General features: G+C 39.4%; 1 protein-coding gene across 3 annotated transcripts; it reads left to right on the top strand.

Moving 5' to 3' along the window:
• The first annotated feature begins 36 nt into the window (after window positions 1-36).
• On the top strand, window positions 37-25,230 carry coch (coagulation factor C homolog, cochlin (Limulus polyphemus)). Of its 3 annotated transcripts, none has more exons than XM_049596123.1 (15): window positions 37-139; window positions 3,900-3,941; window positions 4,066-4,110; window positions 8,694-8,850; window positions 12,811-12,944; window positions 13,197-13,268; window positions 13,717-13,773; window positions 13,911-14,058; window positions 16,641-16,744; window positions 17,176-17,402; window positions 18,786-18,900; window positions 20,085-20,228; window positions 20,324-20,480; window positions 21,421-21,515; window positions 21,613-25,230. In XM_049596123.1, exons 2-15 carry the CDS (start codon window positions 3,908-3,910, stop codon window positions 21,783-21,785), a joined length of 1,662 nt encoding a protein of 553 aa, XP_049452080.1. In that variant the 5' UTR covers window positions 37-139; window positions 3,900-3,907; the 3' UTR covers window positions 21,786-25,230. The 3 variants fall into 3 exon arrangements, with proteins under 3 accessions (XP_049452080.1, XP_049452081.1, XP_049452079.1); XM_049596124.1 differs by having other exon boundaries at window positions 51-143; XM_049596122.1 differs by lacking the exon at window positions 37-139 and having other exon boundaries at window positions 3,802-3,941.

The following is a 25,230-nucleotide window of genomic DNA, read 5'->3' as shown; positions in this document are numbered from 1 at the left end:
GTGTAAGAGAGCTTATTTAAAGGGCTGCCTCACTCTTGCTGGGTGATCAACACCAGCTCAGCATCACCAGCTCACCGCCTGCTGAATCCAGGGAATAAACTCTGAACAGTTTTCCTGAGAGACGACTGCTGAACAAACAGTCAGTAAGACGGCTGAGTTTACTGCTTTCTCTACACTGAGATCTTTACTGACTGTATGAATGGATGAATGGATGAATGGGTGAATGGATGAATGGCTGTCTGGTTTACTGATGGATTGATTGGCTGATTTAAAACCAATCAAGGCGATTGCTGATTTTCTTTCCTACTGCAAACTACTTTACTGCCTGACTGGTTGAACAGTACTTGGTTTACTAAAGTGGCTGATCGGTTTACTGAGTGACCGATAAAAGCTGTTTGCATATTTTTATTGACTAGTAAACCAGTTAGCTGGTTCAGAAACTGGCTGACGTTTTACAGACAGGTTGATATGTTTACTGAAAAACTTTAACTGGTTTACTGACTGTTTAGTGACCAACAGTTTGTGTCTGGTGGGTTAAGTAAGTTGACTGACCTCTTTAACTAGTTACTGCCTGGTTTACTGATGCCTTTACATGCAGACTGGTACCTACTGCCAGCTAGTTTACTGATTGGCTGTTTCACTTGTTTACTGATTGGTTTAATGTCTGACCAATAATATGTTAATTGCTTTAATTGTTAATTAGTTTTTAGATTCTTTGCTTCAGTAAAAGTACTAATACCACACTGTGAAAATACTCCACTACAAGTAAAAATACAGTACAAGAACCTTACTTGAGTAAAAGTATGTATCAGCAGCAAGTAGTCAAAATATTTAAAGTACAAATCAGTATGTTGCAGTTAAACGTTTTTCCTATTTCATCTCATGTTTTTTAGATTAATATTATTGCTGTGTTAATGTGCATGTGTGTCATTTTACTGCCGTAGATGTTTAAGGCTGTGCTCACTTTAACGCCTTTATATACTTTTGGGTAGTTTAATCTACAATGAGAACCATGTATCTTCAAAAAAGTTCGAAAACAGCCTGTTTTCAGCTTTGTGACGACGACTTTTCCAGCTGATCCGAGAGGATTTTTTTAAGAGTTTATTTAGCTTCAGAAGGAGGAGAATTTTGTCAACACATAAAGGAACACTTCATCCTTCAGTTTATCACCAACATTCAACACATCTGGAGATACGTGGTTTTCACTGGACACGACGTAACTAAAGCTGTCAGACAAATGTAGTGCAGTAAAAAGTACAGTATTTATCTCTGAGATGGAGGAGGAGGAGAAAGGAGCAGAAAATGGAAATGCTCAAAGTACATGTACCTTGTATTTGAACTTAGGTACAATACTCAAGTAAATGTACTTAGTTACTTTCCACCACTGCAGTTTAGTGATTAACAGTTTATGACTGACTTGTTTGGCCTCTGGTTGAGAGATTTCCTGGTTTGGTTATTGGTTTATTATTCTTGAATCGTGTTTGTTGGCTAATTTACTAACTGACTGACTGTGTCTGCTCACTGGCGACATCACTGGATTACAATTGATTGATTTATTTTTTCTTTGCAAAGATTTGTTTTTATTACCAGATACTCTAAATCAAACTAAATTACAGCGCAGGAGCAGTTCCAAAAATGTGTCAGGTTTCCATTCGTGCATTTCAAAATATTATTTTAAAAAGCAAAAATAAAAGGACAAAGATACTCATCCAAAAACATTGGAAAAGAGGCAAAGAACAAAAACTAAGAAAAAAAATTCAATTAGAGAAACTGTTCCTTAAATATATATACAGAGAAGATGTACTAAAACTAAACCTAAGGGACAATTTGACCTACAAACAATTGTTAATAAACTCTCCAATGGATCATAAATTATTAAAGTTGGGAACATCAACCCCTCAACCCATGTAGGGTTCTCCATTTTCTGTCATTCATATGAATATGAAAGACTATGTAACAAAATCAGCATAGAAGTTTAAGTTAAAGTTGGTCCAGAGTGAGTCACATCCCTGTGGTCGGTTAAATCCAAAGACGGCAGAATGTTAATAGAGGGACACAAAGGTTGAGGGTTTTTTCTTGACATTATATAATACTTTCTCAGGTGTGCGGCAAGTTCATTAATCCAGTGTCTTGGCGATTGATCGATGGTTTTAATTAGGGTTGCGCTGATTTCTGATGTCTTGAGACGGCCATCGACCTATCGGCAAATATGACATTGATGAAACTAGTTTGGGACGAACAAAGATCTTCCCCAGGACGCTGTCAAAAGCAAAAGGATGCAGTAAACTCACTACTGACGCAGAGGAGGCAATCTATTGTTTCCGTTATAACGCTACGATGTGAACAACAAGTCTGTGTTGACATCACAAGTAAGAGAGCTCGTTAACATTAGCTGTTTGCTGTTTACAGCTGTCCAAGCCCCCAAGCTTCCAGGTTTCTCCCAGTGGCCACTTGCAGCTTTGCAGCGAGAAGAATCCCCGCAGCAGTAAAACAAATTTTTTTCCCCATAGACCACCATCGTGAAAGAGACGTCTGTAAAACTGTTGACACCTCGAACTGCAAACGAGGTCAATAATGACTCTTTGTGTTATGAATTTGGAGCCAGGGCGGTTTTATATTTATAACACTTTTAAAAATGGATGATGTCATCACAATGTAAAGTCTATGAGCCAAGTGGGAACTTGTGGGCAGGGCCACAGGAGAAACACGACTGCGTATGTTTAGTGAGCCGCATACTGCAGAAGTAAACCCGGCGTATGCTCCAGGCAAGCAGCTCCACTTGAATGAATAGGTGCCATCGTGGTATCGGATATTGTTTTACATCTATGGGGCTAACAGTTTACGGAGGTTGCATCGGTGTGTTCAAGCTCTATTCAGTAAAAAGTGTAGAAGTATTGGATGATGTTTTGACGCTTTTTATAATGTGCTCAAATGTAATCTTGAAAAATTTAGTCTTTAAGCAAGAAGCTTGAATAGATACAGCTATATGGATTCAATTATGATATATATATATATATATATATATATATATATATATATATATATATATATATACATATAAAAAGACTTTTAAAGCAGTTTTTCAAAAATGTTTTTCATGTAAAAGGTTATATTAAAGGTTATTTCACATATGTGTATGATTGAATATGTGCTCATTCAAATGCAGTGTAATGAATTAATTATGAGTTAATGACTTTAAAACACTTCAGTTAGTTTTTTATATAATGAAGATTTCTTTATTTCCCTGGAACAAAAGGGGGAATAAACACAAACAAACAAAAAAAAAACATCGTCAGCCAAATTGCTATTTTAAACATCAGTTTCGGCCCAGAATTTCTTGCTGACTGTTTAACTGTTGTCTTAACTAGTCTACGTATTCTGCACTTGTTGACTGATTTTTTTCTTAAATATTTACTAACTTTGTTTCCCTGTGTTACTGACTGGTTTCTCGACACTTTATTCTGTCACACTTTACAGTAAGGTACAAAAAACGAGTAGTTACTAAAGAACTAATGATGAACGAATGAGCAACTAACCGTTAGTTAATGGTCAGTTCTTGAGTGACTCCCAGTCAGATGTCATACAGCAGCTAATCATTAGTTAATAATCAGTTAATTGATAATGACTGAGGGAACTACTCGTTTCTTGCGTACCTTATTGTAAAGTGTTCCCCTTTATTCCTGTACCATGTGTATAACTCATTAACTGGTTTACTAACTGAGTGACCAGTCTGACCTAGTGACTGGTTTACTGGAGTGGTTAATGTATATCTGTGTGTGAAGAGTCGACTGACTGGACTTCACAGTGTACAGTATGTAGACAGACATGTCTACTGACTGTTCACATGTGAGCATTAATAATGTTTATTCTCAGTAATCTGAGGTCAGTCTGTGTTTCAGGTGCAGAAATGTCTCAGCTGTCTGTCCTGCTGCCTCTGACAGGTATGCTGCTCTTCTTCTTCTTCTACTCTCTTTTATTGTGTCAGTCTGTGGTTTAACTTCCTTTGTTTCTTGTGTATTTGATGACGGGTTGATGTGATCAATCTATTTTTCTTTTTCTCTGCAGGCCTTCTCTTCTTGGTGTCCTCGACGTTTGGATCAGAGTCCAGCGGTCAGTCCTGAATGTTTCCTGTCTGTCTTTCTGTCTGTGTCTGCTGACAGTGATAGCTTCACATCAGAAGTTAAAGACTAAAAATGGTTCCTGTTGGTGTTAAATAACTGACCACAGCCCTGATCTGTGTGGTCGTGTACAATGGAGATTTTTGAAAACTCTTTCTAAGGTGCAGATTTTTTAAAAATCCCAGTTGCTTTGTCTCCATGTGGACGTGTAAAACTAAGCAATTTGGAAACGATGACATCACCCCCTTCATTCACACATGCCAGTTGTTGCATTGTGTAATGAGCACGCACCAGAAACAACAAAAACAGTGGCAATTTACCTCGACATCTGTCCACACACGAGTCACATTTTGCACCGTGGACTGCGCACCAGAAAGATGCTACGTCATGTCAAATATGTATAAATGAGGAAATAATTGCTAGCGTTGTTTGATTATTGTCAGAGGAAAATAAGCTCACTGCATATGCTCAGAATCTTCTTCTCTGGTGTTTGATGTACTGTTGATGTAGACGTGTAGACAGGGCCTCAGGGTAGTCATGGTAATTATCTACATTTTTCGTCTTCCACAAAGACTCAACCCAACAGTGAATGCATCTCCAAACAAGTACAGTGTGTGTTTCGACTAACGTTGTAAGACCGTCCTGATGACATGAGCTCAACATTCTGTTTCGCTCTATATCAGTCTGGACTCGATGTCGCCTCGAAGACTTTCAGTGGGCGGGACAAACTCCTTCAGCCAGTCTGCGTCACAAAACACCGGAGAATATCTTCTTCATCGCCAACAGAGCTCGTTGTTTTTGCTAAATCCAGTCAGAACAACAGCAAAAACATCTTCCTCCAAGAAACATGTTCCTATTTAACTGTTGTTATTGACTCTATCTCTGCAGTAACTTCACTGTGCTCTGTTAACTGACGTTAGAGTCATAGCTTGTTGCTTCGGGAGCCACCATTACTGTTCTGCAAGCTTTCAACTTCGGTGCAGATCCCTGATTGGCCCTGCTTACATTTTAATTTCTAGAAAGACTTTTGTGTGGCATTGAGTCCAGATTTATGCAAAGAACGAAACATAATCTTGAGCTGACGCCATCAGGATGGTCTCACCAGGGTATGTGTCTTCAGCCTGATAGATCTTCTTCCTCCATTGTGGTATCAAACACATCAGTGAGCCACGCTGTGTCACTGAATGACATGTTCCTTCATCACCACGAACTCACACACTGTAGTTTATTTTGATGCAATCACACACACACACCGTCCTGCTGCCACAAATACTCATAAGAGCACCAAATGTGAATTAATCTACCACTGAAAATAGTCCACAAAGGCGTTCAAGTTCATGAGTGAGGGTAGAATGGAGCGTGAGATGGATTGGCGGTTTGGTGCAGTGTCTGCAGTGATGCAGGTGCTGCGCCAGACTGTCGTGGTTCAGAGGGAGCTGAGCCAGAAGGCGAAGCTTTCAATTTACTGGTCCATCTACGTCTCAACCCTCACCTATGGTCATGAGCTCTGGGTAGTGACCGAAACAATGACATTGCGAACACACACAGACAAAATGAGTTTCCTCTGAAGGATGGCTGGTCTCAGCTGTATAGATCGGGTGAGGAGCTTGGAAATCCAGCGGGATCTCGGAGTACAACTGCTGCTCCTTTGTGTCAAAAGGGCTCAGTTGAGGTGGTGACGTCCCACTGGTAGGAGGCCCCGAGGTAGACCAAGAACATGCTGGAGGGATTATATATTTCATCTGGCCTGGGAATGCCTCGGGATCTCACAGGAGGAGCTTGAAAGTGTTGCTCAGGAGAGGGGCATCTGGAGTACTTTGCCTGCTGCTCCAGTGACCCGGCCCGGATAAGTGGATGAAAATGGATTGATGGATGGATGGATGAAAAGAGTCCCCAACAAAGTCACTGTTTCCTCCTGTTTGTTTTATAAAACCTACAGTGAAATTACTGATGAAACTATACATTTGTTTTCATAAAGATTTATGTCTTCATCTTTGTCTCTAAGCCTTAAATCTGATCCGTCAATAGAGGAGCTTTGTATCTTCTTCTTCTTCTTCTTCTTCTTCTTCTTCTTCTTCTTCTTCTTCTTCTTCACTTTGATGAATTAATCCTGTGTGTTGTTCAGAAACAGTGTCTTTCTGTCTCTGGACAGGCAGAGGTAACTTTAAACCTCTCCGTATGACTTGTTGTTGATCCTCGGTACTTTTTTTTAACGTCCGTGTTTGTTTTGAGCCCGAATCATAAAAATGTCTGAAATCTAAACTCTGTTTCTCTCTAATAGATGAAACAGATGAAAAGCTCCTTTTATCCCGAGTCAGTCCCTTCAAAGAGCAGATTTATTATTCTGAATGAATTACCAACTCGCTCTCATGAATAGTGTTATGAAACAGTAAACCTCTATTCCTCTGTCGTAAAGCCAGTTGGTTTCTCCCAGTTTTTGAGTCACTTTTATTCTTTTCAGAGGCATTCTGTGCATCATTTAGCCTAATCTATATACTGATTGACAGCTGAAAACATTAATATCATGACAATAACATGCTTTTGTTTTTCTGTTATCCAGTTTCTTTTGTAATTTATTTATTTATCTATTTAGGTTTATGTCATTAAAACAAGACTATGCTGCTTCTTTAATTCACTCATTCACTGATCCCTCTATAAAACACACTCAGTAGTAAGTTAAGATTTTCATGCATTGGAAAATATTGGAAACTATTTTTGCATTTATAAGTAGAGCTTATATTTTACACTTAGAATTCACTCAAATGCATAAATGTGTTGTACTATAAAGCAAATAGTGATTTCAGCAGCCCTGTCTCCTAGAAGGTACGTTTATATAACTGATTTGCCAACTTGGTTTCACTCTGAAGTCGCTGAAAACCGGTGCTCGGTCAGTGACTTCCGGTGTCAGATACAGCATGATATATTGCTATTAACGGTGCCTGGCAGCATCAGGGGGAAATGCAAGAGGGTGCGGGATGGGTCCAACAACCTCCGACATTCACCCAGGAGGCCTGTGTTCACTTCCTGTAAGACTGTAAAGCCAAAACCTGTTGTTTTTTTTACTAAATCCAACCATGTGCTTTTGTTGTTGAAGGAAAAAAATGTCCATTCGCAGCGCTATACTAACGTAGTGCTTTTATTTTGAAAGAGACAGTGAGCAAACTGTACATTTCCTATGAAAACAGAATTGAATTTTAAAAACAGACAATGCATGTAACAGGCTGAAGTTGACACGGCGCCCCAGAACATCAACAACCAACACACCCAGGGTACCTTGGACGTCATATCTGGACGTGGAAAGTCCATGACCAAACGTGGACATGTGATGATAGTTGGGTTTAGGAAAAAAGAACAGGGTTTGGCTTTACAATCATACAGGAAGTGAACACCAGTGAAAAGACGTTTTTTTTCATCTGCGTCTGACGCGAGAAGTCACTGACCAAGTGCCAGTTTTCGATGACTTTGGAGTGAAACTGGATTGAAAAGGCTAGTTGTACTTGTCCATAAACAGACATTGACTCTCAAGAACAAAACATTTATTGGGAACAAGCCCTCTCAAGTCTAGGAGAGACTTGTTGGTACCCATAGAACCCATTTTCATACAGATATCTTGGGGTGAGAGTTCAAGGAACCTCTTTGAAAATGGCCATGCCAGGTGTTCCCTCACCAAAGTTTAGTCTAATTCTGGGGCATTATTTAGCCCTTTTCTGACAAGCTTTACCGAAATGCTTGGTACCAGTGGATGCTTTAGGTTGTCTAGTTTCACAAGATATCACTACCTTCCTGCTAGCTTAAAAAATGAGCAGGCCACAGCCTCTTAAAGACAGTAATATCGGCCTCCATTTATGTTCACCAGTGGGGGCGCCACTGCTAATTTGAAACTGTAAATTATTTTGAGGGAAACGTAAAGCCGAAATATGTCCTTTTTTTTTTTTATACTGAACGTATCAGCAAATAGTTCACCGCTGTCAACCAGAATAAGCGATCTTGCAATACAGAATCCACTCGTAGTGACTACAGCATGTTTTTGTTATTACCCTTTAAATGAACTTTAACCAAAATCATGATCTTTCCCTAACTTTAACTGAAGTACTGATTGTTGACTAAATCTAAGACAGGAGTCTTGACACAAACCCCTACACTTTGTACACCCGCCATCCTCACCAACAACCTCACTGCAAAGTCTATGGGAATGACGTGTTTTGTCACCTGGAAGAAATGTTGCATCTGAACATAGCCCGGGCAGTGATTAGATTAGCAGTTTAGTGACATACAAATGTAATTTCTAGGTGCAAGGCTGCTGACACAGCAGTGCTTTGAGCTAAACGCCAAAGTCACATGCTAACATCTAATGTCCATGTTGTGTTCAGGTGCTCTGGGATTATCATTATAGAAAATGTATATAGCTTTAGTTTGTGCTGAGGACCAATAGTATTTAAATTTTAAAAACAAAAGTACTATAAAATCAGAAAGAAACTAAACACTCAAAGAATAAAGTAGATATTTTATTGTTTTGTGTATTTTAACCCTTTTATTGCTGCCTTATGATGAACCTTGATGTGTGTTGTTGATCAGTGCCGTACCCTGTGACCTGTGTGACCCGTGGAGTTGACCTGATGGAGGACAGAGTGGTGGTTTTGTGTCCTCCAGACTGCAACCAGGGGAGGGTGTCGGTGTTCGGGACGGGGATCTACGCCTCCGTCTCCTCCGTCTGTGGAGCTGCCATCCACAGGTAGGACTTTACATTTTACAACTGCTGTCTGTCTTTGTACCTTTATTTCCTGTTTTTTGTTTGCCACCATAACTGATCCTTTGTGTCTGACTGCCCCTGAACGTCACACCAAAGCAGATTTCTGAAGTCAGGTTGGTCACACAGTCGATGGAGGTTTGCAGCCAGTTTGGCTGCAGCCAGGAGTTTTTTTGGGTGTAGATTTACAGACACGTGAATCAAACACTCTGTTCTGCTACTGACAGCAGCTGCAGATGTGACATAATAATGAGCAGCGTGAGTCCTGCTGTGTGCTGAACCTCAACAAAACACCAACACCATGAAGGAATGTGCAGGGCTGGAGGATTAAGCTCTCAACCCTGAATGACCTCCTCCTTCCTCTGCAGAGGGCCACAGGGGGAAATTCTCCTTCCTTCATATCTCATCTTCCTCATCTTCCTGTCCTTTCTCTGTTTTTTTTCCAAACACTTTTCTCTGAAGTCGGACTCATTTAAATGTTTTCGCACCGTGCTTCCTGTTATGAGATGGTTTTTATTCAAAGCTCCAGGGTCAGTATGGAGACACCTCGAGAGAACTCTTCCTTTAAACGAAGAGGGACTTAAATTTAAACCTGACTGTGATCAGATTTAGATCAAACAAGCTGAGCTTTTAAAACACTTTATTATACTCCTTACTTATTTGTTAACCTTAAAGGATTCTTTCTCCCTTACATTTCCTATGTTAAGGTCCAGTGTGTAGGATTTAGGGGGATATGTTGGTGGAAATGGAATCTGATATGATATTTTCTTTAGTGTAAAATCACCTGAAAATAAGAATTGTTATCTTTTCATTACCTTAGAATGAGCTGTTCATATCTACACAGGAAGCAGGTCCTCGCCTATGGATATTACACCACCATGTTCCTACATCAGCCCAGAACAGACAAACCAAACACTGGCTCTAGACAGGGCACCTACCTCGGCCACTGTAGTTAGCAGCCCCTCTGTGACAAGCAGCAACGGAAAAACACTTTTTTTTGTGTGTGTGTTTTTATCAGTTTAATCACTGGGCCTGTTTGTTTTGGGGCGGAAGAGACCGCTTTAGATAATGAAACTCCTAAACATCTAGATCCTAAGTTATTAAAGTTGGCTGGGCTCACCTAACAGCATCTGAGAAACAGTTATTTGTAATATGAAACATGTTTTTACTGGTTTAAACCACCCGGTCTGTTTGTTTTGGAGGGGAGAGACCTTTACAGACAGTTAGGCACCCAGATTAAACCTCTTGAATGATGAACATTGAAGGATTTCCAACCAAGCGAAGTTTCAGCTGGTTGCAATATGCAGTCCTCACCACTGGATGTCACTAAAGCTCCTTAAAGCTTACACACTGAACCTTAAATTCTTATATTTTACAACTTGGGCCTTATATGATCTTTTCTGCTATATGTCATATTTCCCACAAAAATAATAAAATAATGAAAATGAAAAAAAATAAGAAGAAGAACATTGTACTCATCAAGTTAGCGGCTGAGATCTGTGACACTTTTATGTACTAATATATATATTATGGTATATGATATGATATCATTGCCATACTTAAAGGGAAATTTCGGTTTATTTCAACCTGTCTCCTATCATCCTAAATTTGTTTCAAGTGACTAGTGACATAAAAATAATAGTTAGCATGTTAGCCGTTAGCCTAGATACAGCCGGGGTGCATAGTAGCGTCAGACCTGTTAAAACGTAAGTGAACGGGCAACCTTCAAGTGCAAAGTTAGTCCACTAAACAAGCTTTTTCTCCACAAAGACCGCCTCATATCGTTAGGATAAATGTCAGAGAACATATAGAAAACGACATGTAAACGTGTTGTCTTACCTTACCGGTGTGCTGCCATGTTTGTTTACCATCTAGCTCTGCTTTCCAAAGCGCGGCCGAAATATATCTGGCGAGCTCTAGATAAAGCCCAGCTGGATACTACTCCAGGTGGAGGTGTCTCGTCCTCGGTCACATCCAGACCTTGAAAATAAGGCTGCAACCGGTCCCATTGCTTGCAACAGAGGCATTCCTCTTCTGTGGGCACTGGGGCACAGCATTCACAGGTACACCACCAATCTCCAGAGCTACGCAGCCTTGCAGCAGCCATTCCTCCTCTCTCGTCCTCTACCTGTTGCACCTCTCTCTCTCTCTCCTCCTCCGTTCTTCAATTTCACGAAGCTCTTCGTCAGTGTATTCTGGCTCAAATAAATAAGGGCGGCCATCAAACTCTGCAAAATCAAATTCCTCCTCCACAAAGTCGAAGTCTGGCAAAAAGTCAGCCATTATTCTATAAATCTTTCATAAAATAAATGAATGAACTTTTCAGGCTACTGTCCGGTTCTGCCTTCCAGCTGTTGCTGCTTGTTCTCGCGAGATTTCAGGCACGCTATGAGATCGCTGCTTGTTCTCGCCATATTTTGGCCGTGCTTTGGAAAGCAGAGCTAGATGGTAAACAAACATGGCAGCACACCGGTAAGGTAAGACAACACGTTTACATGTCGTTTTCTATATGTTCTCTGACATTTATCCTAACGATATGAGGCGGTCTTTGTGGAAAAAAAGCTTGTTTAGTGGACTAACTTTGCACTTGAAGGTTGCCCGTTCACTTATGTTTTAACAGGTCTGACGCTACTATGCGCCCCGGCTGTATCTAGGCTAACGGCTAACATGCTAACTATTATTTTTATGTCACTCGTCACTTGAAACAAATTTAGGAGGATAGGAGACAGGTTGAAATAAACCGAAATTTCCCTTTAAGTCATAATACAATATTATTGCGATTTTAAATATGTTGTGAAATGCAGAGTATTGGGATAAAATATATTGTGACATATTACAATTTATCACATTTTTTCAACTGTAAATGATGTCCCCAAAGGAAAACTTTGTCAACATTTGTTTTGTCTAATAAGATGTTTTCAGTCTGTCCGTCTTACTTAAGCAGCAAAATGTGTCTAGTAGACTGAAAAAGCAACTGATTATATTACCTTAGTAGGCTGCCAAAAGTTTAATTTGGATTTCTTTTTTTATTAATGATTTATATAATTTAAAAAAAAAAGATACTTGGCACTGTGTTATGATATGATATGCTGACTGGCATTGATAGAAACACAACACCCGGGTGAACGTGCTAATTTTAGCCTCTTAACTGCTGAGATCCAATGACGCGCCACCACAAAATACCCTCCGTCTCCTCCCATCAGCACTCAAACATCATTCGAAATTAGTCTGCACTGAGATTGAAAAAGAGACTAAAAAAGTAAGATACATAAAAAGAAGTAACCACCGTAAAGTTTTCACAGGCCTCCATGCTGCTTTCTGCTGTTTGCTAACCTGTTTTCCTGCCTGCCCGTGACATACCAAAGGATTAACCCCACAAACAGAAAGGCATACTCATCTGTTGCAGAGCCATGCACACAGCTCTGATCTAATGGCAATGGGAAACAAGTCTATCACCTCTTTCAGTGGGTTTTCAGGTGTTTAAAAAAACCCTGTGTACACGTGCTTATACTGGTAGAGAAGGGGTATAACCTGTTAGTGAGCTCTAGAGGTGCTGGTAGGTTGTAACCTTTGCTTAGTGCCAGGCTAGCTGTTTCCTCCTGTTTTCAGCCTTTATGCTAAGCTAAGCTAACCAGCTGCTGGCTGGAGCATTACATTTACTGGACAGATATGAGAGTGGCATCAATCTGACTCTTATCAAGAAAATAAATTTGTGAAAATCTCAAAATGGCAAATTACTGCTTCCAGTTGAATGTAGTAATTGATCTGTGTGCAGAAGGTCTGCAAAGCAAATCTCAGTGGTGGCCCAGCTGCACGTACACAGACACATCTGAAAAACTACAAAAATGAGACCCAGGTGTTATAAACCAGAATTATACTGTAAACTTTGTTTGTCAGCTGACGAAACTTATAAGTCTATGTTCCGGATGTGTCTCTGCTCTGCAGGGGGGTGCTGCGTCCATCCGGCGGCCCCGTCAGGGTTCACAAGCTGCAGGGACGACACAACTACATGAGCTCTTACGCCCACGGCATCCAATCACAGGCCCTGCCCCATTGGACCGCCTCCTTCAGCCTCACCAGTAGGTGGAGCCATTCTGTTCATTGATGAATTGTTTGACCTTTTTTTTTTTTTTTTTCATGTGAACCCTTTGGTGAAATAAAAATATTTTATTGTTATTAATATTTAGCATCACTGACATCTTTTACCAAAGATTAAAGTAAAGGAAATGAAGGAAGGAAGTATACCAGAGATAACTGAGGATGTTTGTTTATTGCATTTACATTAATATACAACCAATTACCCTATCCCCTGTGTGTGTGTGTGTGACCAGAGCCTGTTAATGTTCCACTGGAGTTGACCAGTGAGACCAGCACCACAGCTCTGCCTGCAGCTGCACAGCCAGGTAAATAATACACATTATTAGGGCCTGAGCGCTGAGTGGTGTGAGGACCCTAAAGACATAGCTGTTAATTATTATTTCACGAAAGCAGTCACATTTTTTAGGGGCTAATTGTGCTCAAAAAGTCATGAAGACAGTTTTGTGTTTTATGGGTTTAGTGTGTGGGTGTGAGAAAATGGCTCAATAGTGCCCCCTAGAATTATTTGAAACTGCTGTAATTTGAAAACCAGCTTTATTTTGAAAATTAGCAGTAATGACGCGGGGGTAAACAAACACTTTTCCTGCTGCTGTCTCCTGCTGTTTTCCTTCTTCTTCTTGTTCTTCTTTTCTCCTTCTGAGGCTTCCAGACACAACAGGAGTGTGATGTTTCCACCAGACAGACTGTGTTACCCCAGCTGACCTTTATGTGTGTGTGTGTGTGTGTGTGTGTGTGTGTGTGTGTGTGTTGCAGCAAAGAAACCACTGAAGAAGCCATCAGTGAAGAAAGCTCTGACAGGTGGAAATAAAGGTACAGTGTGCACTTGTTTTGTGTTTGTGAAGGTTTTGCTGCAGGACTTAAAGATTGAACATGACCTAAGACTGTGCAGCTAGAGCTTTACCTGTTAATGTGTGTGTGTGCGTGTGTGTGTGTGTGTACATGTGCAGACTGTCAGATGGACATCGCCATGGTGATCGACAGCAGTAACAACATCGGGCAGCGAAGATTTAACCTGCAAAAGAACTTTGTTGCCAAGCTGGCGGCCATGTTGAGAGTTGGATCAACAGGACCACATATAGGACTGATCCAGGCCAGGTGACACACACACACACACACACACACACACACACACACACACACACAGAGCGCAAATAATCAATACATTTAGATTGAAAGTGATATTATAAACATAGCTGTAAGCAGCAACTCTGGGGTTCAAGCCAGCACGGACCTTTAAAGCTTGAAAGCTGGGCAACATCAAGACCTTTAACAGTGTAGATCACCTGCATTAAAGATGAACAATAGGTTTTATGACAATCAGACAGATGCTCATTCAATTACGTCCAAATCTCCACCGGGCCACACTCTTCTTTTGCAACACTGTTGCTTCTTATTTATCAGTTGCAGAAACATTTTGGGGACATGTTTTAATAGCTTTGTTAAAAATATTCACCAAGTTTAGTGATAACTGGATAAACTATCATTGATTTCTAACCAAATTTTCCAAAAGGCCATTGAACCGGTGGCGCCCCCTATTGAACGATAATAATAATAATTTTACAAGCATGCTTAAACATTATTATAAAACATATCCTGCAAGGTTTGGAATTATTTGACCGAGAATTTCTGATTTATAGTCTGATTTGTGTAATACCATGCCTATTTTTTTGTACTTGTGGCGCCCCCTAGTGGCATATTTGAATGAACCTTTAAGGGTATGTTGCTAGTATTTATGCAGACACTTCCTGCAAGTTTTGTGATGATTGGCCAAAAGGTTGTGGAGTTAGGTCTTTTTATGTGGTGAGCCACGCCCCCTCTAAAGTTCATAGGTCAGTATCTTGAAAATGCAATATGATATTAATTAAGAATTAAGTGTTTGTTACCTGTTGACAAGCTTTGTCCAGTGATGATCCACAGAAAATTTGGTACAAATTTAGAGCTGCAGTTTAGGAGGTGATGTCAAAAATTTGTTTTTCCAAAAAAATTCAAAATAGTGGAAAATTTAGTCACCGGACCTCAATGGTCAGGCTTTTTTGTAGAGCACATTGAGCTGAACTTGTCTGTTGAATTTCAAGTAAATCTGACTTACAGTGTGAGGGGTATAGCCTTTCAACAATTTAATTTTTGGGCCCCCATCTTGCCATTTGGCATCATATTTCTTGAGCAGCATTTACACAAAACCTATGATAAAATACAAAATAAGAGCAATAAAGAAAATTTTCTGGAAAATGGAACAAGAAAAAAAAATCCCAAAAGTTTTTAACTATCAGGTTTGAAGTTTATTTTGAATTTTAACATAAATTGTGCTCACTTAAAGAAAAAAATACCAAGGAACAAGACTTTTTTAGTAGAAATGTATTTTCCATGGCAGATTGTGTTAATAAATAAAGTACAACATATTTAAAAAAAAAAAAAAAAGAAAAAGAAAAAACAGTTACAGATACTTGAGTAAAGTTGCAATTCCCATTATAAAGTGTGATATTTTAGTACAAAATCCAGGTATTTTACTTGATTTTTTTTTTTTTTTTCATTTTTGCTACTTTATCCTGAAACTGGCGGCATGGTGGTGCAGTGGTTAGCATTGTCACCTTACAGCAAGAGGGTTTCTGGTTCGAACCCAGGGTGGGGGAGCCCTTCTGTGCAGAGTTTGCATGTTCTCCCTGTGTCAGCGTGGGTTTCCTCCAGGTGCTCCAGCTTCCTCCCACAGTCCAAAGACATGCAGGTTATTTGGTGACTCTAAATTGTCCGTAGGTGTGAATGGTTGTCTGTCTCTATGTGTCAGCCCTGTGATAGTCTGGTGACCTGTTCAGGGTGTACCCTGCCTCTCATCCAACTGCATGAATGAATTAATTTTTGTACAAAATCAAGGTACCTGAGTTTTTTTAAATTTTATTTTATGCTCCTTTCTCCATCTCCTCCACTACACCTGAACTACATTTATCTGGCAGCTTCAGTTACTTTTAGTTTGTCATCCCCTTCCTGTCCCCTGAAAACCATGTGACTTCAGATGTGTTGATGTTGTTTGTGTTATATAAGTGTGTGTGTGTGTGTGTGTGTGTGTGTGTGTGTGTGTGATCGCGTGTATGCCTATGTGAAGACTAATGTATTGGACCTGGAAAGTGAGGACATTTGGTCTTTACTTCCTAAATGGGCTATTTTAAGGTGAGGCTCAGAATCAGGGTTCGGGCAAGGTTATTGAGAACATTCTCCCACGTCTTAAGCTAAATAAACTCACTAAAAACCTTATTGGATCAGCTGGAAAAGTCGTCGTCACAAAGCTGAAAACAGGCTGTTTTTCTGACTTTAGAGATATGTGGTTCCCACAGGACAGCCAGGCTACAAACATAATATGATGTTTTAGAATATTATGTATTGCTTTAGATTAAACTACCCAACAGTATATAAAGGAGTTGAATGAGCAAAAGATTTCACATAGACATTAATGCAGCAGTGATATTAATCCAAAAACATCAGATGGAGCAGTAAAAGTAAAACTTTAAAAAAAAACTAAAAGTAAAACTAAAAAGTAAAAGTAAAACTTTTTACTGCACTATATGTACTTTTGTTTTTGTTTTTTTGTTTTTTAAATTTAAGTACTTTAACTACATGCTGCTGATAATACTTACATATTTTTACTTCATACAACATGTTGACTTTCACCTGGCTTGTGTGTGCAGTGATTCTCCCAGGACTGAGTTCTTACTGAACAACTACACTCAGCCTAAAGAGCTGCTGTTTGCGATCAAGGAGCTGGCTTACCTGGGAGGAGACACCAACATAGGTTAAACACACACACACACACACACACACACACATGTCTGCACTGTATTTGTAAGGACTCCTATTCACCAACAGCATTGATTCTCAAACCGTGGTATTTTTAACACCAGTGGTACGTGGGCTCTCTCTAGTGGTGTGTGGAGGAATCTTTAAAATATTTTTACAAAATTAAATACATAAATAATACTGTCAAATGCTACATTTTGAATGAATGTGCTTAACAATAAGATCCCTGATATGAAATTTAAAATGCTTTTTGCCTCTCTTGTAGTAGTTTTGTTTCAATATCAGCCTATTGTGAAGTCCAACTTGAATGGAGAGCATACATATGTCAGTGATTAGTAACAAGCTAAACTGTGATGGCACAAAATGAATGTTTAAAAAAACATTGAAAGAAAACTGATTTCTTGTCTTGTCACTGACCTCGTGCAGGTAAGGCCATCATGCACACGGCGGAGACCTTCTTCACCCAGGAGAAAGGGGGGAGGCGGGGTCACCCCCGGGTGATGATGGTGCTGGTTGACGGCTGGCCATCTGATGACTTGGAGCAGGCGGCCATGTTGGCCAGAGAGTCCGGCATCAACGTCTTCTTGGTGTCTGTGGCCAAACCGGCGCCTGAGGAGCTCCCCATGGTGCGAGACAAGGACTTCATGAAGAAGGTGTGTACTTTATTCACATTTTCTTTCATTTATTCAACATTTAAAAATGAACCTCAGCTAAAGGTATAAAATATATACTACTTTTGAAAAGACCAGAATCAGCTGTTACACTGAATACATGCCCTAAAATGTAATTACTAACATACTTCATGGGATTACTTAAACTAAGTAACATATTCTAAATCCTTGGATTACTTTTAGAAGTCTTCAAATTGTCTTCATTTGTACTTTTTAAGGCCCAGACACACCAAACCGACTTCAGAGAACTAGTGGCAACGAGGGCCCCCAGCTGTGTTGCCTGATGTAGCAGTGTCTCAGCCAAAAAGTTGCATCGAAACACAAAGACCAGACATTCTGTGTGTGTGTGTGAGAGAGAAAATACTTACTACTCCCACCAGCAGATGGTTGTCGTCTGTAATGTCATTCATAAAAGGAACTGGAAGATTGTCTTGATGCTAGTTAGCCAGTTAGCACATTAACAACTCAATCCAATGTTGAAATAACGGAGCATATTTATTCATCACCACCACCATCGCCAATTCAATGAGGGCGGCAGATACTCACAGACGGCCCAGCTTTAACTGACAGATTTAATGTCCAGTTGCATTTTTTTATTTTTAGTATCGTAGATAAGCAAATGTACTCAGTATGATATCCATCAACTTTTATGTCGCTTTATACCTTGAAACCGGTATATTGCCGCAACCCTACGTAGATGCCAGATGTTTTATTGACATTTAAAAAGAAGAAGAATGAAGTGAGTGGATGCCTCCAAAGTGTTTTGTGACAGTGGAAAATACTGGGTGAACTTGGATGTTGAATTTGTTTTCAGTGACCCTCGATCCTTATTGAACCACAAAGGAGCAACTGGGCTCTGAATATTGTGTTTGTCCTCTTAGCCCTACTCAGTGGTTCGATTGAAGAGGTCTGAACTGTCATTTGTCAGTCCATAGTATGTTCAGCTGATATTCCAACAGTGACTAACCTTCTGTTTCTATAGTGAAGTTTGAAGAACTCCAGCTTATTGGAGGCATTATTGTGAGACAGGACATCTGCACACATTTTGATGCTAAGCTTCCGGTTTCTTTTACCACTGATTTGTTCTCTTCTCACCTGTTTCTCAGAGGGATCTTTGTCTCTTCTAGTTGTCAGTTTGAACCATTGTATGGCATTTTGTTCTCCATGCACAAAACAAGCCCTTCATGCTAAGTAACATCTATCTTTATAAAGGACTTTCTATGACCTGAAAGCATCGAACACCTTTCAGACATATAGAGGAGTCTGCTCCTCATCTGAGCAAACACCACCAAACTTTATTGGCAGCAGATTACAAACTTTTCAGCAGTTGTATATGACATGTTTCCATGTGTCTTCTATCTGCAGGCGGTGTGTAAAGATAATGGTTTCTTCAATTATTTGATCCCCAGCTGGTTCAGCACCACCAAACACGTCAAACCTCTCGCTCAGAGGCTCTGCTCGCTGGACGGCCTGCTCTGCAGTAAGACACAACCACAACACAGAATGTTCAGTGTGTAGGATTTTGGGGGATATATTGACAGAACTGGAATACAATATAATAAGTATGTTTTCTTTAGTGTATAATCACCTGAAAATAGGAATTGTTGTATTTTTCTTACCTTAGAATGAGCCGTTTACATCTACATAGAGAGCAGGTCCTTGTCTACAGAGATCGCCATAATGCACCGCCATGTTTCTGCATGTCTATTTGAACAAACCAAACACTGGTGCTAAATTGGGCCATTTATGTTTCCATGTCGGCCAACATAGTTAGCAGCCCATTAGCAACAAGCAGCGTAGGTAAAAACACTGATTTGTAATGTGAAACTGCTTTAGTCAGGGTTTTCACCTGAGGAGACCTCTGTGGATAATTAAGCTTGTGGTAAAAACCTCATGAAAGTCTGGATTTGAAGTTATCAGAAAAAAAGGTGGGCACACATTAGCACGTGGTGGTCGAGCCGTCTGTCTCTGACGTGCCAAACGACGTTGGAAAAACACTGATTTGTAACATGAAACTGTTTTATTCAGCGTTTTTACAGTTTAAACCAGCTTGTCTGTTTGTTTTGGAGAGGAGGAGATCTCTGTGGATAATTCAGCTCCCAGTGAAAATCTCTGGAACAATAAACTCCAAGAAATCTAACTGGGAGAAGTTTCAGCTGGTTGCAATCTGCAATCCTCACTACTAGACACCACTAAATCTCCTTAAATCTTACACACTGGACCTTTAAATCTCAACCAAGCCCAAATAAGTAAAGGATTAGTTCAACATTTACTTGCAGAGTTAGATGATATTGATACCACTCTCATGTGTGTCCCATCAATATGAAATTAAGCCAGCAGACAGTTAGCTTAGCTTAAAAGGGCACCACAATCTAAATCTGTTTTTCTCTCAAACTTTTGTCGCAAATTTGTCAAAAAATGTGTTGGGTACTTCAAAAGATTATCCTGGCAAAATGTTTTTCCCTACCTGTTCTCAGGTCATAAATGCAGTAAAGAAAACAGTTTAGACTAAAAATGGATCACTTCACTGCCTCTCAGGGCTTCTGTGTACTTGTACTGACGTTACATTGCCACTTGTTATACTTGATGCGAAATTCATGGTGGTAAAAAGTTGAGTGCCAAGTTGAGAAAATGTGTCATCTGAATTTAACGTGTGTTTTTAAGGTAAAACCTGCTACAACTCAGTGAACATCGGGTTCCTCATCGACGGTTCCTCCAGCGTCGGAGAGGGAAACTTCCAGCTGGTCCTGGACTTCTTGGCAGGAATCGCCAGCAGCTTTGACATCTCAGACGTGGGCGCTCGTGTCGGTCAGCTTCACAAGATGAAAACAATTATTTGACCAAGAGATTAACTGATTTGTTAAGGAGATGTTTGGCTGATTGACTGTGTGTTGGATGTCCAGGTGCGGTGCAGTTCACCTACGATCAGAGGCTGGAGTTCGGCCTGTTTGACCACTCCAACAAAGATGAATCCATCAACGCCTTGAGGAGGATCCCCTACATGAGCGGAGGAACATCCACTGGAGCCGCCATCAGCTACACCACCCAGAACCTGTTCAGGTGACACCACACCTGAGTGTTGTGTTCCACTTTACACAACACCCAACCAGGTTTTAATAATTTAAGGATAAGCCTTAACTAGTCCTCTTCTACACTACTGGAAAGAAAATGTCCAAAATACACATTTAGGTTTATTTTAGTTCGGATTTCTAATCTTGGAATTAATGCAAAAAAGTTCATATTTAATTAGTTAATGCCTTATTTATATATTTAAACACAGAACTTTAGAAAATGTGTAATATTGGAAAAAGGTCTTAATGTAAGTAATTAACTGAGGAAGTTTCATCATGATATCTGTTACTTTAATTTACTCTCCTCACCTGTCGTTATTTTTGCTCTATAATGTTAAGAGCTTTACCATACATACAATAAAATAATTGTCCTATTGTGAGAAATCAGCAAGGGAAGTTTCATGGTGGTATCTATTAGCTGAAAAATTTTACCCCATTCACCTTGGGTTTCTCCCCTTTAAAGCTATAGTTCCCAAGCTTGTGACTTTAAAAAATGCAGTAATGTGAATTTTATGTTGAGTTTCACAGGTTTCATTTGTATACAATTTGTGACCAGTTACTAATTTTACAATTATTTCTAGAGGCCTTAGGGTGTAAAGTTCTTTAGTAATGTACAAGAAAAAAATTCAGATAAAAAAACCCCAAACAACAACAGAATTTTATGTTACAGAAATATAATGTTTTTGTTTTCTTACCATGTTAGTCATCTCAAAACCCAGCAAATTTGCTAACAAAATGACAATAAGTTTGATTATTGATTATTAGATTTAAAAAATAACTTTGAAGTGTTAGAAAATCATTGCCGGAAAATGTGAACCCAGTCATGGAGTGATGTTCAGACGGCTGAGGTTTGTCTCAGCAGGATTCATTCTCTGTGGATGAGGAAAACGCTTGAATCATATGTAAAAAGTGTAATTTTTTCCTGCCAGGCGGACGGGACCAGGTCGCAACTTCCTCATTGTGGTGACAGACGGCCAGTCATATGATAATGTCAAAGACCCGGCCGTGATTGCGCAGAAACAAGGTGTGTGTTAAACTAAAGGCAGCAGTTTTTGTTCACTTGTAACGGATATCCACATCTCTTTCATATCTCCTGTTTCTCCCATCCAAAAAATCACCAGGCATCACCATGTACTCAGTGGGCGTGGCCTGGGCACCCATGGACGACCTCAAAGCAATGGCATCAGAGCCGAAGGACAGCCACACCTTTTTCACCAGGGAGTTTACCGGCCTCGCCGAGTTCGTCCCTCTGCTGGTCCGAGGCATCTGCCGAGACTTCACAGAAAACAACTAAGAGCACGCGCGCGTGCACACACACACACACACACACACACACACACACACGTCTTTGTACTTCTGTACTTGTGATGATGACCTTACCTCAAACCTAACAGTTGGACAACATATTAACTATCAAAGCAGCCTGACAATGAGAGGACTGGACAAAATGCCCTCACTTTACAAAATGTCCTCACTTTACAAAATGTCCTCTCTTTGGCAGTAGAGAAACTGTCCTCACACAGATAGAAGTTGTTCTTGTTGGGTCCCTCACTGACAAGCTTAGCCAAGCCCCTAAACCTAAATCAAGTCTTAACCCTCAAACAACCGCTTTAAGAAGTGAAAATGAGACAAAATGTCCTCAGTTGTCAAAATGTCCTCACTTTGCAGGCAGAGTGTAAGGTCCCCACAAAGATAGAAGTACAAAATTTCACACACTCTGTATATATACTGTACACACATTAACCAACCAGTACTGACACATACACATGTATATAAAAGACACACAACATATAAATTCACACATATATACACAAACCCCACCTTTTTAATGAAGCATATGTTTGGAAACCCCCAAACAACCAATCATCATCATCATCAACAGCAGAAAACAAAATCATTCACTTTTCATGAAGCAATCCTGTCTGTGTTCGACTCTGTAATCAGATTTATTACAGTAAATAATGTGCGACATGACAAACTCATAGAAATACAAAAATTAGTATTGTAAACAACTTGTAAAACATTGCTAACTTCATATTAGTCAGCTAAATTGATTTTATTACTTTTAACTCAGCTAACTTTAATAAGAACTATAAGCAGCACTGGTGTATTTGAACTACAGGGTGCATTTAAAGCCAAGGAAGCTAATTTATTTAAAATAGATGCTAACTATGAAAAAAAATCTGTTGAATCCACTTTAAAAAATACATATTTTGCATTTTACATATTAAAAAGAATAAAACTGGATCCTGGGTCTTGCAGTTATGACTTTTGTATCTCGTAATCACAAAATAAAATTAGTTTTCTTGTAATTGACCTTACGCTAAACCCCACCCCTTTGTGATGGTCTGACAAGCTGTCAGAGTAAGCATGGAGCCCACACTGTAACTAACTGCACTCCCTGAAGAAATATTATCATATTTTGGAAAAATGAAAGAGTGATTCCAGAGAGAAGCAGACAGAGGGGTTTGAAGGGTATATCCAGGATGTCAAACTGACTCAGCAGCAACAACAGGTTAAAAAGACAAAGATAGTTAGAAGCTAAAGCCGAACTATAGGCTACAGATCACAGTGTAAAAGTAAACCACCACATCACTGCTGATCGCCACACAAGACAATGAATATAAAGGGAAACTTTGCTGATATTGAACCAGCTGTGTGGCATCGCAGTGTGTGCAGATGAACAGTGTTAGCTGCTGCCAGCACCCAGACCTCCCCCGCTGGACAGGCAGGGATCTCCGGGGAAGTCAAACAACGTTCATCCGCACACAATGTGATGACACACAGCTGGTTCAATATCAGCAAAGTTTCCCTGCTTCCCTTCACTGGTTCCTGTACAGCAGGCTCGGTCTTTGTTTCACTGTTATAATCATTACAAAGCAAAAGCAGCATGTGTATACATTCAGTAGGCTATATCTTCAGTAGCTAGCTAGCTAACCCTACACTTTTCAGGGTTTGATTTTGGTTTTGGAACAGGGAAGAAACGTATATCTTTTTCCAACCTCTCCAGGTAACGAGTATCATTAATACACAACGTGCCCCAGGCACAACATTTAGCTCCAAATCCACAAAACCAGCCTGAAAGTGAAGGAAATGTGAAACAACTGCATTAGAGTCAATGGAGCACAGCTGTGTTGGTGTCAGACCCTGGTCTGAGACGGCTCAATGCTTAATCAAGAATAAACTAGGTCATACTTATGAGAACAGTATCCGGTAATTACAAGAAAATTATTTTGTAATTATAAAACACCAATCTTGTCATTATGAGATTCTGTATCTCATAAGATGTTGTGATTAGGACATATTTTTGTGTTCTAGGGTTGTTAGATCTGTATTCTGTAATATTATTTGTAGATCTTTAATACAAGATACTAATTGACTGAGGAAATACAACTAAATTTTTACCTTAAATTTTATAAGCTTTTTTGGGGTGCTTCCGTAGTTATTCCAGAGTAATTTCTCCAAGTTGCAGAATTTACCCACCATTTCTGAAATTTAATCAAATAAAGAAAATGACCTGAATTCTTGAATCCAGTACTGTGTAATTTATTCTTAGAATCCAGGTGAATTTAATACAGTTTAGTGTCCAAAAGATGTCAACACACTTTGTGAGTGAGTAGTGAGCTAGTGAATGATTTCAGACTTACAAATCATCTGGGTGTCAAACCAAGCAGCTCTCATGACTTACAACATGTATCTAAAAAATGCTTACCTTGTCTGTTAGTCAAGGATGGAGGTTTTACCAACAAAATCATCTCGTCATGGGAAGTTCTTGTTTGGCAGGTGTATTTTTGATGGAGCTAAGCTACCACCTGACGGACTGTTTTTCCATGTTTGTGGTTTTTAGTTTGTTTCCTAAATCTTCAACAAGAAAATTCCTCAAAGTTTGTTTTGACTTTGGAAAACTTCCCTACATACAGCTCCGGAGAGCTCATAAGTAAACCTTGAATTTAGAATATTATGTAACAGAAAGCTTAAACTAATCTATTATACACAAAAAAAGAAAGAATCTGCAAAATAAACAAAATACACCAACAATTCTCAAATCATTTTCTTGTATTTGCATTTCATTTTTTCATCATTTTCATTTTATCATAAAACACAGACATATCTTTCACTCTTTGTTCTAAGTTTTAAGCTCCATCCTCATTGACGTTGTAATTATCCTGATGTACATTTGCCAAACCAGTAGATTTTCTGAAACTTGAGTCTGTATTCTTTGTATGAGGACAGAGCTACAGGACGGCGTCAATCATTGTTTAACTTCTCGTTAACTTGAGAGCACAATTTATTAATTCTTATGCATAGATTAGATTTTTTTTCCTTCACGACACATGCCAGCTTACATAGATTTTAGTTTGTGAAAGGTTTTTTGTTATTAAAAGTTTAAAGACTCTGCATGTTGATTTCAATAGAAATAAACTGGAGGGAAGTAAATCTAAAAACTGATGTCTGATTTAAAAAATGATCAGCTGGGATGGATAGAATACCAAATTTGTAGTTAAAAGGGTTAAAGTTACCCGTATGGTTCTTTGACTTGTTTGCCAACACGATGTTTGCAGGAGGAGTCAGGCATCATACTGAAAGAAAAGATGTAGAACATTAAAAAAAAATCAGATTTCTGTCTCTGTGTTAATGAAACCTTCTTTGTGATTTGGGTGTTAAATGATGATTCTGTCCTTTTTCTGTATTTATTACCTGTTTTCTTTGTGACTCTCAATAAAGAATAGTTATTTTTA

This window comes from Epinephelus fuscoguttatus, linkage group LG14 (assembly GCF_011397635.1).
Source record: "Epinephelus fuscoguttatus linkage group LG14, E.fuscoguttatus.final_Chr_v1".
NCBI lineage: Eukaryota > Metazoa > Chordata > Actinopteri > Perciformes > Serranidae > Epinephelus > Epinephelus fuscoguttatus.
This window is presented reverse-complemented; position numbering and strand designations above follow the sequence as displayed.

What these genes read in the sequence shown, in the direction of transcription:
- coch (XM_049596122.1), top strand. Translation starts at nt 3,860, where the DNA reads ATGTTTATTCTCAGTAATCTGAGGTCAGTCTGTGTTTCAGGTGCAGAA. An exon ending in TCTGACAGGTGGAAATAAAG is followed by an intron (nt 13,774 to 13,910) that starts GTACAGTGTGCA and finishes GTACATGTGCAG; the next exon opens with ACTGTCAGATGGACATCGCC. An exon ending in ACAAGGACTTCATGAAGAAG is followed by an intron (nt 17,403 to 18,785) that starts GTGTGTACTTTA and finishes TTCTATCTGCAG; the next exon opens with GCGGTGTGTAAAGATAATGG.